Below are 13,132 nucleotides of genomic sequence, written 5' to 3' on the forward strand. Positions count from 1 at the left end.
CACCAACTTCAAACATCTGCTGTCTGAGCAGTTAAGTCGCTGCAGCTGTACATAGTCTATCGGTAAATAGCCCACCCATTTTTACCTACCTCATCCCCATACTGTTTTTATTTATTTACTTTTCTGCTCTTTTGCACACCAATATCTCTACCTGTACATGACCATCTGATCATTTATCACTCCAGTGTTATTAATCTGCAAAATTGTAATTATTGGCCTACCTCCTCATGCCTTTTGCACACAATGTATATAGACTCCCCTTTTTTTCTACTGTGTTATTGACTTGTTAATTGTTTACTCCATGTGTAACTCTGTGTTGTCTGTTCACACTGCTATGCTTTATCTTGGCCAGGTCGCAGTTGCAAATGAGAACTTGCTCTCAACTAGCCTACCTGGTTAAATAAAGGTGAAATAAAAAATAAATAAAAACAAAAACCACTCCACCTGGAATAAACAACATTATGGGACTGAAACCACTCCACCTGGAATAAACAACATTATGGGACTGAAACCACTCCACCTGGAATAAACAACATTATGAGACTGAAACCATTCCACCTGGAATAAACAACAATATGAGACTGAAACCATTCCACCTGGAATAAAAACATTATGAGACTGAAACCATTCCACCTGGAATAAACAACATTATGGGACTGAAACCACTCCACCTGGAATAAACAACATTATGGGACTGAAACCATTCCACCTGGAATAAACAACATTATGGGACTGAAACCACTCCACCTGAAATAAACAACATTATGGGACTGAAATCCACCTGGAATAAACAACATTATGGGACTGAAACCACTCCACCTGGAATAAACAACATTATGGGACTGAAACCACTCCACCTGGAATAAACAACATTATGGGACTGAAACCACTCCACCTGGAATAAACAACATTATGGGACTGAAACCACTCCACCTGGAATAAACAACATTATGAGACTGAAACCATTCCACCTGGAATAAACAACATTATGGGACTGAAACCACTCCACCTGGAATAAACAACATTATGGGACTGAAACCACTCCACCTGGAATAAACAACATTATGGGACTGAAACCACCTCACCTGGAATAAACAACATTATGGGACTGAAACCACTCCACCTGGAATGAAATCAACAACATTATGGGACTGAAACCATTCCACCTGGAATAAACAACATTATGGGACTGAAACCACTCCACCTGGAATAAACAACATTATGGGACTGAAACCACTCCACCTGGAATAAACAACATTATGGGACTGAAACCACTCCACCTGGAATAAACAACATTATGGGACTGAAACCACTCCACCTGGAATAAACAACATTATGGGACTGAAACCACTCCACCTGGAATAAACAACATTATGGGACTGAAACCACTCCACCTGGAATAAAAACATTATGGGACTGAAACCACTCCACCTGGAATAAAAACATTATGGGACTGAAACCACTCCACCTGGAATAAACATTATGGGACTGAAACCACTCCACCTGGAATAAACAACATTATGGGACTGAAACCATTCCACCTGGAATAAACATTATGGGACTGAAACCACTCCACCTGGAATAAAAACATTATGGGACTGAAACCACTCCACCTGGAATAAACAACATTATGGGACTGAAACCACTCCACCTGGAATAAAAACATTATGGGACTGAAACCATTCCACCTGGAATAAAAACATTATGGGACTGAAACCATTCCACCTGGAATAAACAACATTATGGGACTGAAACCATTCAATAAACATTATGGGACTGAAACCATCCACCTGGAATTTTATGGGACTGAAACCACTCCACCTGGAATAAACAACATTATGGGACTGAAACCACTCCACCTGGAATAAACATTATGGGACTGAAACCACTCCACCTGGAATAAACAGATGGGACTGAAAATACCTGGAATAAACAGTATGGGACTTGTAAATTGATTGAAACCACTCCACCTGGAATAAACAACAGTATGGGACTGAAACCACTCCACCTGGAAAAAAAATGAAAATAAAAACATTCAATCATGTATGTATTGTTGTTGACAAAGTGCACATGCACACAATATATAGATTAGATACAAATATAAGACAGATTCTTGTAAATTGATTGTACATTTTCAGGCACACGACACAATTAAGGCTCAAAATATCTGACACTGGCAGGACCTACGAAGGCACGTAGTGGTACTTAATCAGCAGACTTAGACTCTGTCACACTGAACCAGCAGACCTAGACCTTGTCTCACTGAACCAGCCAAGACTTCCAACAATCGTTTACGTACGACCTGAATTTGCCCACGACGTGGAGACTTTGTCTGAGATGGCAAAATCGTGGCATATTGGTGCGTTCAACACACCTGGGAACTCAGAAAAATACGAGGTCAAATCATGACAACAATGATCTTCAGGTCGGAAAGTCTGAGCTCCAGAAAGAGGCCAGAGTTCCCGAGTTGGAATTCTGAGTTGTTTGACAGTTCAAAACGATTTTCCTGAGCTAGTTTTTTTCTGAGTTCCCAGTTGTCTTGAACGCACCGAGGTCTGAGATTTCCGGGTTCCCAGTTGTTTTGAACGCGGCATAAAATGGTTAAAATCATAGTATATGCATGGTCTCCTCTGCCCAGATGCTGGTTCAATGTGTAGCTAGCTAGCTTAAATTTACAATTTTCGCCAAAGTGCTGTTTTCAGCAAGAACACTTTAATTCCAAGATGGTGGAAAAATAAGATGGTTTACTCGGGCCGTTTACCACTGAACAAAAATGGTCAATTTTCCTGTCTGTGTCGGTGGGCATTTCCTCTCTCATGTGAGACTGCTTTCTGTTCCTCCATGATATCTGGCTTCCAGTTGGCTCTGGTCTACTTATCGAGGGAGTTATTTTACGTTCAGTTATTGGGGCAAAGCGGGGAGGGTGGAGCTCCCTTCACAAATCAAACAGTATTCTAAGAATTTGGGAAAGCAGATAAAGTGTTATCAAAAGCAATCACACGTGGAAAACACCGAATCCTACTAATTACTACACAATTAATGTTACTTTTTTTAGTTTTGAACCGACTTCACCGTCTGACAGAGCAAGACACCTTCGTCACACCAGGGAGGCAGTCTGATTCCGAATGCAATCAACTTTAAACTGCAAAAACATGCTTTAATTAACAAGCAGCGATATTTAATCCAATCGTCTCTTCCCACCCGCAACTATAACAAATAAAATGAGGGAGTCGGGTGTCTCGCTTTCTCTCTACGGTCTTTGTTTATGTTTCCCTGGCAACAAACAGCTAGCCAGCGTCATCGTGTGATTGTTTTTAGCCATCTGGCGTTTCATTTGTTGACTTGCTGTTATCCACACGGATCTATCAAACACTCAGCTGTAGCTGACTAGTCACGGCAGGCAACAACATATGCACATTGGCTCACCTTATCGAAATTAAAAACCAAGATAGAAATAAATATACGTTTTTTTGTTATTTTAGTAGTAACGTTATTTTTGTAATGTGATGGGTAGTTATTTTAGAAGTGTTTTTATTTTAGTAGTAACGTTAGATTTGTAAGGTGATGGAAGTTAATTTATAAGTGTTTTATTTTAGCAGTAACGTTACATTTGTAATGTAATGGGTAGTTATTTCAGAAGTGTTTTTATTTTAGCAGTAACGTTAGATTTAAAATGGGACAAAAACGTTGAACCCGGAGTGAAGGGAGGCGGGTTACAAAGCGCCCTCCCTCTACCTTCGGGGATGTGTGTTATTGCCCAGTGCTTGCGATGAACGCAGAGGAGACGGACAGCAACGCATTCATTTCCACGTTCATCATGATTCCAACGCATTGCCGTCATGGCAACACCAATGAATTCTTCTGAGTAGTTTGACCGCAAAATCAAAGCATAAAAATGAATTTGCTTGTTTTTCTTGTTTTGATTAATTTTCCATTTACCCGAGGTGTGAGGGATATACCAAGACTCATCTTGAGACAAGGTAAGTACATGTAATTCTATGACTGCTGCTGCACACGGCACCTGTTCATTAACTGTAACAATTTTGCAACGAAGGCTATCATGTCTGATTCAAAGTGTCAATAATATAACAATAATAATGTATTACCGTTGTAAAACGATTTTCATTACATAATAATAATCCTAAAGTGCAAAAAATCTAAACATTTTTAATTAAATTTAAAAAATAAATTTAAAAAATAAATATATATTTATCGAACCATATCATAAAAGCAACAATCAAAGTCTAGGAGGAAGGGTAGTCAGATCAAGATGAGTCCCAACCCAATGTGTCTAACCCCTTTTAAACATCATGTGTTTGAGCTACAAAACTTAACTGGGGCTGAGCTAGAGCTGTATTTGTGAGACAAGAGCAGATCCTTAACTGGCCCAGGTCTTTTTTACATTTTGTTTTATAAAAACATCTTTAGATTCAGAATGGTTTGAGCTACAAACTATTAAAAGTTATCTATGGAAAGCTGAGACTCACAAACACTTAACATGTTCTGATCTATGACACCCAGAAAGTACACAGGAGTCGTTAAAAGGTAGGCGGTTCTTCTACATAGAAGACCATAGGAGATCCCAGGTCATAGTGTCTATAATACTGTAAAGGGTTCTTCTACATAGAAGACCATAGGAGATCCCAGGTCATAGTGTCTATAATTTACATTTTTATTTTTATTTATTTCACCTTTATTTAACCAGGTAGGCAAGTTGAGAACAAGTTCTCATTTACAATTGCGACCTGGCCAAGATAAAGCAAAGCAGTTCGACAGATACAACGACACAGAGTTACACATGGAGTAAAACAAACATACAGTCAATAATACAGTATAAACAAGTTTATATACGATGTGAGCAAATGAGGTGAGATAAGGGAGGTAAAGGCAAAAAAGGCCATGGTGGCAAAGTAAATACAATATAGCAAGTAAAACACTGGAATGGTAGATTTGCAATGGAAGAATGTGCAAAGTAGAAATAAAAATAATGGGGTGCAAAGGAGCAAAATAAATAAATAAATGAAATACAGTAGGGAAAGAGGTAGTTGTTTGGGCTAAATTATAGGTGGGCTATGTACAGGTGCAGTAATCTGTGAGCTGCTCTGACAGTTGGTGCTTAAAGCTAGTGAGGGAGATAAGTGTTTCCAGTTTCAGAGATTTTTGTAGTTCGTTCCAGTCATTGGCAGCAGAGAACTGGAAGGAGACAAGTTGAGAACAAGTTCTCATTTACAATTGCGACCTGGCTAAGATAAAGCAAAGCAGTTCGACACATACAACAACACAGAGTTACACATGGAATAAACAAACATACAGTCAATAATACAGTAGGAAAATAAGTCTATATGCAATGTGAGCAAATGAGGTGAGATAAGGGAGGTAAAAGCAATAAATTGTCCATGGTGGCGAAGTAAATACAATATAGCAATTAAAACACTGGAATGGTAGATTTGACAGTAGATGAGTGTGCAAAGTAGAAATAATGGGGTGCAAAGGAGCAAAATAAATAAATACAGTAAGGGAACAGGGTAGTTGTTTGGGCTATTTATAGATGGGCTATGAACATGAATAAATGAAAGTCAGAAAAATGAAAAGCAGATTGTTTGCTGGGGTCTTGGGACTGATAGGATTAAGGACTACTTTACCCCTCTAGAGTGGATGTCCGCACCCCCCGCGGACATCTAATTAGCATAATAAAAACATCCCCATTAATAATCTGTCAGGTTAAGATGGAGAGAGAGATCTATCCACCACATCCCCATTAATAATCTGTTAGGTTAAGATGGAGAGAGAGATCTATCCACCACATCCCCATTAATAATCTGTCAGGTTAAGATGGAGAGAGAGATCTATCCACCACATCCCCATAAATAATCTGTCAGGTTAAAATGGAGAGAGAGATCTATCCACCACATCCGCCGATCTCGCACTTCCGCATCTGCAGTGAAAGGTGACAGAACCAGAGCGGCGTTTGTCAGACCAGGAGACATCCGAAAGATCGGACGTCTCGCAAAGTTGTCTGTTGGTCAGGTCAGGATTCCATGAGCCGCTGGCAGAACAGTTGAAACTGGAGCAGCAGCACGACCAGGTAGACTGGGGACAGCAAGGAGTCATCAGGCCAGGTAGTCCTGAGACATGGTCCTAGGGCTCAGGTCCTCAGAGAGAGAGAGAGAGAGAAAGAGAGAATTAGAGAGAGCATACTTAAATTCACACAGGACACCGGATAAGACAGGATAAATACTCCAGATATAACAGACTGACCCTATCCCCCCGACACATAAACTGCTGCAGCATAAATACTGGAGGCTGAGACAGGAGGGTTTGGGAGACACTGTGGCCCCATCCGAAGATACCAGGGCCAACCAAGCAGGATATAACCCCACCCACTTTGCCAAAGCACAGCCCCCACACCACTAGAGGGATATCTTCAAAACACCAATTTACTACTGAGTATAGCCTACAAAGATCTCCCCAACCACAAGAAACCCGGCAGAGAATCCCAGTGGAAAGAGGGGAACCGGCCAGGCAGAGACAGCAAGGGCGGTTCGTTGCTCCAGAGCCTTTCCGTTCACCTTCCCACTCCTGGGCCAGACTACACTCAATCATATGACCCACTGAAGAGATGAGTCTTCAATAAAGACTTAAAGGTTGAGACCGAGTCTGGGTCTCTCACATGGGTAGAGAAAGCCCTGCCTCCAGCTGTTTGCTTAGAAATTCTAGGGACAATTAGGAGGCCTGTGTCTTGTGACCGTAGCGTACGTGTAGGTATGTCAAATCAAATCAAATCTAAATTTATTTGTCACATACACATGGTTAGCAGATGTTAATGCGAGTGTAGCGAAATGCTTGTGCTTCTAGTTCCGACAATGCAGTAATAACCAACAAGTAATCTAGCTAACAATTTCAAAACTACTACCTTATAAACACAAGTGTAAGGGGATAAAGAATATGTACATAAAGATATATGAGTGAGTGATGGTACAGAGCGGCATAGGCAAGATACAGTAGATGGTATCGAGTACAGTATATACATATGAGATGAGTATGTAAACAAAGTGGCATAGTTAAAGTGGCTAGTGATACATGTATTACATAAAGATGCAGTAGATGATATAGAGTACACTATATACATATACATATGAGATGAATAATGTAGGGTATGTAAACATTATATTAGGTAGCATTGTTTAAAGTGGCTAGTGATATATTTTACATCATTTCTCATCAATTCCCATTATTAAAGTGGCTGGAGTTGAGTCAGTGTCAGTGTGTTGGCAGCAGCCACTCAATGTTAGTGGTGGCTGTTTAACAGTCTGATGGCCTTGAGATAGAAGCTGTTTTTCAGTCTCTCGGTCCCAGCTTTGATGCACCTGTACTGACCTCGCCTTCTGGATGGTAGCGGGGTGAACAGGCAGTGGCTCGGGTGGTTGTTGTCCTTGATGATCTTTATGGCCTTCCTGTGACATCGGGTGGTGTAGGTGTCCTGGAGGGCAGGTAGTTTGCCCCCGGTGATGCGTTGTGCAGACCTCACTACCCTCTGGAGAGCCTTACGGTTGTGGGCGGAGCAGTTGCCGTACCAGGCGGTGATACAGCCCAACAGGATGCTCTCGATTGTGCATCTGTAGAAGTTTGTGAGTGCTTTTGGTGACAAGCCGAATTTCTTAAGCCTCCTGAGGTTGAAGAGGCGCTGCTGCGCCTTCTTCACGATGCTGTCTGTGTGGGTGGACCAATTCAGTTGGTCTGTGATGTGTACACCGAGGAACTTAAAACTTACTACCCTCTCCAATACTGTTCCATCAATGTGGATAGGGGGGTGTTCCCTCTGCTGTTTCCTGAAGTCCACAATCATCTCCTTAGTTTTGTTGACATTGAGTGTGAGGTTATTTTCCTGACACCACACTCCGAGGGCCCTCACCTCCTCCCTGTAGGCCGTCTCATCGTTGTTGGTAATCAAGCCTACCACTGTTGTGTCGTCCGCAAACTTGATGATTGAGTTGGAGGCGTGCGTGGCCACGCAGTCGTGGGTGAACAGGGAGTACAGGAGAGGGCTCAGAACGAACCCTTGTGGGGCCCCAGTGTTGAGGATCAGCAGGGTGGAAATATGGTTGCCTACCCTCACCACCTGGGGGCGGCCCGTCAGGAAGTCCAGTACCCAGTTGCACAGGGCGGGGTCGAGACCCAGGGTCTCGAGCTTGATGACGAGCTTGGAGGGCACTATGGTGTTAAATGCAGAGCTGTAGTCGATGAACAGCATTCTCACATAGGTATTCCTCTTGTCCAGATGGGTTAGGGCAGTGTGCAGTGTGGTTGAGATTGCATCGCCTGTGGACCTATTTGGGCGGTAAGCAAATTGGAGTGGGTCTAGGGTGTCAGGTAGGGTGGAGGTGATATGGTCCTTGACTAGTCTCTCAAAGCACTTCATGATGACGGAAATGAGTGCTACGGGGCGGTAGTCGTTTAGCCCAGTTACCTTAGCTTTAGCTTTCTTGGGAACAGGAACAATGGTGGCCCTCTTGAAGCATGTGGGAACAACACACTGGGATAGGGATTGATTGAATATGTCCGTAAACACACCAGCCAGCTGGTCTGCGCATGCTCTGAGGGCGCGGCTGGGGATGCCGTCTGGGCCTGCAGCCTTGCGAGGGTTGACACGTTTAAATGTTTTCCTCACGTCGGCTGCAGTGAAGGAGAGTCCGCATGTTTTAGTTGCGGGCCGTGTCAGTGGCACTGTATTGTCCTCAAAGTGGGCAAAATAGTTATCTAGTCTGCCTGGGAGCAAGACATCCTGGTCCGTGACTGGGCTGGTTTTCTTTTTGTAATCCGTGATTGACTGTAGACCCTGCCACGTACCTCTTGTGTCTGAGCCGTTGAATTGAGATTCTACTTTGTCTCTATACTGACGCTTAGCTTGTTTGATTGCCTTGCGGAGGAATAGTTACACTGTTTGTATTCGGTCATGTTACCAGTCACCTTGCCCTGATTAAAAGCAGTGGTTTCAGGCTTTCAGTTTCACACGAATGCTGCCATCAATCCACGGTTTCTGGTTTGGGAATGTTTTAATCGTTGCTATGGGAACGACATCTTCAACGCACGTTCTAATGAACTCGCTCACCGAATCAGCATATTCGTCAATGTTGTTGTCTGACGCAATACGAAACATATCCCAGTCCACGTGATGGAAGCAGTCTTGGAGTGTGGAATCAGATTGGTCGGACCAACGTTGGACAGACCTCAGCGCGGGAGCTTCTTGTTTTAGTTTCTGTCTGTAGGCAGGGATCAACATAATAGAGTCGTGGTCAGCTTTTCCGAAAGGAGGGCGGGGCAGGGCCTTATATGCGTCGCGGAAGTTAGAATAGCATTGATCCAAGGTTTTTCCAGCCCTGGTTGCGCAATCGATATGCTGATAAAATTTAGGGAGTCTTGTTTTCAGATTAGCCTTGTTAAAATCCCCAGCTACAATGAATGCAGCCTCCGGATAAATGGATTCCAGTTTTCAAAGAGTCAAATAAAGTTTGTTCAGAGCCATCGATGTGTCTGCTTGGGGGGGGAATATATACGGCTGTGATTATAATCGAAGAGAATTCCCTTGGCAGGACCAAATCAGAGAGATAGGTAGGAGCAAGCCCATGTAATGCTTTGTAGGTTAGCAGTAAAACCTTGAAATCAGCTTCTAGCCTTAACAGGAAGCCAGTGTAGAGAGGCTAGCACTGGAGTAATATGATCACATTTTTTGGTTCTAGTCAGGATTCTAGCAGCCATGTTTAGCACGAACTGAAGTTTATTTAGTGCTTTATCCGGGTAGCCGGAGAGTAGAGCATTGCAGTAGTCTAAGCTAGAAGTGACAAAAGCATGGATACATTTTTCAGCATCATTTTTGGACAGAAAGTTTCAGATTTTTGCAATGTTACGAAGATGGAAAAAAGCTGTCCTTGAAACAGTCTTGATATGTTCGTCAAAAGAGAGATCAGGGTCCAGAGTAACGCCGAGGTCCTTCACAGTATTATTTGAGATGACTGTATAACCATTAAGATTAATTGTCAGATCCAACAGAGAGATCTCTTTGTTTCTTGGGACCTAGAACAAGCATCTCTGTTTTGTCCGAGTTTAAAAGTACAACATTTGCCACCATCCACTTCCTTATGTCTGAAACACAGGCTTCCAGGGAGGGCAATTTTGGGGCTTCACCTTGTTTCATTGAAACGTACAGCTGTGTGTCATCTGCATAGCAGTGAACGTTAACATGTTTCCGAATGACATCACCAAGAGGTGAAATATATACTGAAAACAAAAAAAAACAGAACCTTGAGGAACACCGAAACTTACAGTTGATTTGTCAGAAGACAAACCATCCATAGAGACAAACAGATATCTTTCCGACAGATAAGATCTAAACCAGGCCAGAACTTGTCCGTGTAGACCAATTTGGGTTTCCATTCTCTCCAAAAGAATGTGGTAATCGATGGTATCAAAAGCAACACTACCACCCTACTGCAAAGGTGCCATTCAGAGATTGAATGGGCAAGACAAAAGATTTAAGTTCCTTTCAACTGGATATGGTAGTAGTTGCTAGGCGAACCGGTTTGAGTGTGTCAAGAACTGCAATGCTGCTGGGTTTTTCACACGCAACAGTTTCCCATGGGCCCGTATCCCTGTGGAACGTTTTCAACACCTTGTATAGTTCATGACCTGACTAAAGGTGGTTCCTAATGTTTGGTGCAGTCAGTGTAAATATGAAGCCTATATACCTGTATTTTAGTGCTCCAACCTGTTTTTAGGAGTTAGGGATGTTTTTCTAACCGTATCACATAACAGTCCGTGAACTCTGAAGAGTCTAGTCTGTGTGCTGGTGATACTTAATGCAGAAAGACACCATGAGAACTACCACCTAGAGAGACAGCATTAGAACTACCATCTAGAGAGAGAGCATTAGAACTACCACCTAGAGAGACAGCATTAGAACTACCACCTAGAGAGACAGCATTAGAACTACCACCTAGAGAGACAGCATTAGAACTACCACCTAGAGAGACAGCATTAGAACTACCACCTAGAGAGACAGCATTAGAACTACCACCTAGAGAGACAGCATTAGAACTACCACCTAGAGAGAGAGCATTAGAACTACCACCTAGAGAGACAGCATTAGAACTACCATCTAGAGAGAGCATTAGAACTATTTAATTTTTAATTTTTATTTCACCTTTATTTAACCAGGTAGGCCAGTTGAGAACAAGTTCTCATTTGCAACTGCGACCTGGCCAAGATAAAGCATAGCAGTGTGAGCAGACAACACAGAGTTACACATGGAATAAACAATTAACAAGTCAATAACACAGTAGAAAACAAAGGGGGGAGTCTATATACAATGTGTGCAAAAGGCATGAGGAGGTAGGCGAATAATTACAATTTTGCAGATTAACACTGGAGTGATAAATGATCAGATGGTCATGTACAGGTAGAGATATTGGTGTGCAAAAGAGCAAGTAAATAAATAAAAACAGTATGGGGATGAGGTAGGTGAAAATGGGTGGGCTATTTACCAATAGACTATGTACAGCAGCAGCGATCGGTTAGCTGCTCAGATAGCTGATGTTTGAAGTTGGTGAGGGAGATAAAAGTCTCCAACTTCAGCGATTTTTGCAATTCGTTCCAGTCACAGGCAGCAGAGTACTGGAACGAAAGGCGGCCAAATGAGGTGTTGGCTTTAGGGATGATCAGTGAGATACACCTGCTGGAGCGCGTGCTACGGATGGGTGTTGCCATCGTGACCAGTGAACTGAGATAAGGCGGAGCTTTACCTAGCATGGACTTGTAGATTACCTGGAGCCAGTGGGCCTGGCGACGAATATGTAACGAGGGCCAGCCGACCAGAGCATACAGGTCGCAGTTGTGGGTGGTATAAGGTGCTTTAGTGACAAAACGGATGGCACTGTGATAGACTGCATCCAGTTTGCTGAGTAGAGTGTTGGAAGCCATTTTGTAGATGACATCGCCGAAGTCGAGGATCGGAAGGATAGTCAGTTTTACTAGGGTAAGCTTGGCGGCGTGAGTGAAGGAGGCTTTGTTGCGGAATAGAAAGCCGACTCTTGATTTGATTTTCGATTGGAGATGTTTGATATGAGTCTGGAAGGAGAGTTTGCAGTCTAGCCAGACACCTAGGTACTTATAGATGTCCACATATTCAAGGTCGGAACCATCCAGGGTGGTGATGCTAGTCGGGCATGCGGGTGCAGGCAGCGATCGGTTGAAAAGCATGCATTTGGTTTTACTAGCGTTTAAGAGCAGTTGGAGGCCACGGAAGGAGTGTTGTATGGCATTGAAGCTTGTTTGGAGGTTAGATAGCACAGTGTCCAATGACGGGCCGAAAGTATATAGAATGGTGTCGTCTGCGTAGAGGTGGATCAGGGAATCGCCCGCAGCAAGAGCAACATCATTGATATATACAGAGAAAAGAGTCGGCCCGAGAATTGAACCCTGTGGCACCCCCATAGAGACTGCCAGAGGACCGGACAGCATGCCCTCCGATTTGACACACTGAACTCTGTCTGCAAAGTAATTGGTGAACCAGGCAAGGCAGTCACCCGAAAAACCGAGGCTCCTGAGTCTGCCGATAAGAATATGGTGATTGACAGAGTCGAAAGCCTTGGCAAGGTCAATGAAGACGGCTGCACAGTACTGTCTTTTATCGATGGCGGTTATGATATCGTTTAGTACCTTGAGTGTTGCTGAGGTGCACCCGTGACCGGCTCGGAAACCAGATTGCACAGCGGAGAAGGTACGGTGGGATTCGAGATGGTTAGTGACCTGTTTGTTGACTTGGCTTTCGAAGACCTTAGATAGGCAGGGCAGGATGGATATAGGTCTGTAACAGTTTGGGTCCAGGGTGTCTCCCCCTTTGAAGAGGGGGATGACTGTGGCAGCTTTCAATCCTTGGGGATCTCAGACGATATGAAAGAGAGGTTGAACAGGCTGGTAATAGGGGTTGCGACAATGGCGGCGGAAAGTTTCAGAAATAGGGGGTCCAGATTGTCAAGCCCAGCTGATTTGTACGGGTCCAGGTTTTGCAGCACTTTCAGAACATCTGCTATCTGGATTTGGGTAAAGGAGAACCTGGAGAGGCTTGGGCGAGGAGCTG

General features: G+C 43.3%; 1 protein-coding gene across 1 annotated transcript in view; it reads left to right on the forward strand.

Annotated features, from left to right (window-relative positions):
• The first annotated feature begins 3,343 nt into the window (after positions 1-3,343).
• Positions 3,344-13,132, forward strand: part of sema7a (semaphorin 7A) — a 79,677-nt gene continuing 69,888 nt past the window's right edge. The window contains exon 1 of the mRNA XM_042327624.1: positions 3,344-3,980. Within this exon, the coding sequence (XP_042183558.1) occupies positions 3,896-3,980 (85 nt within the window). The 5' untranslated portion in view covers positions 3,344-3,895. The remainder of the gene's footprint in view (positions 3,981-13,132) is intronic.

This window comes from Oncorhynchus tshawytscha, linkage group LG01 (genome assembly GCF_018296145.1).
Source record: "Oncorhynchus tshawytscha isolate Ot180627B linkage group LG01, Otsh_v2.0, whole genome shotgun sequence".
Taxonomy (NCBI): Eukaryota; Metazoa; Chordata; class Actinopteri; order Salmoniformes; family Salmonidae; genus Oncorhynchus; species Oncorhynchus tshawytscha.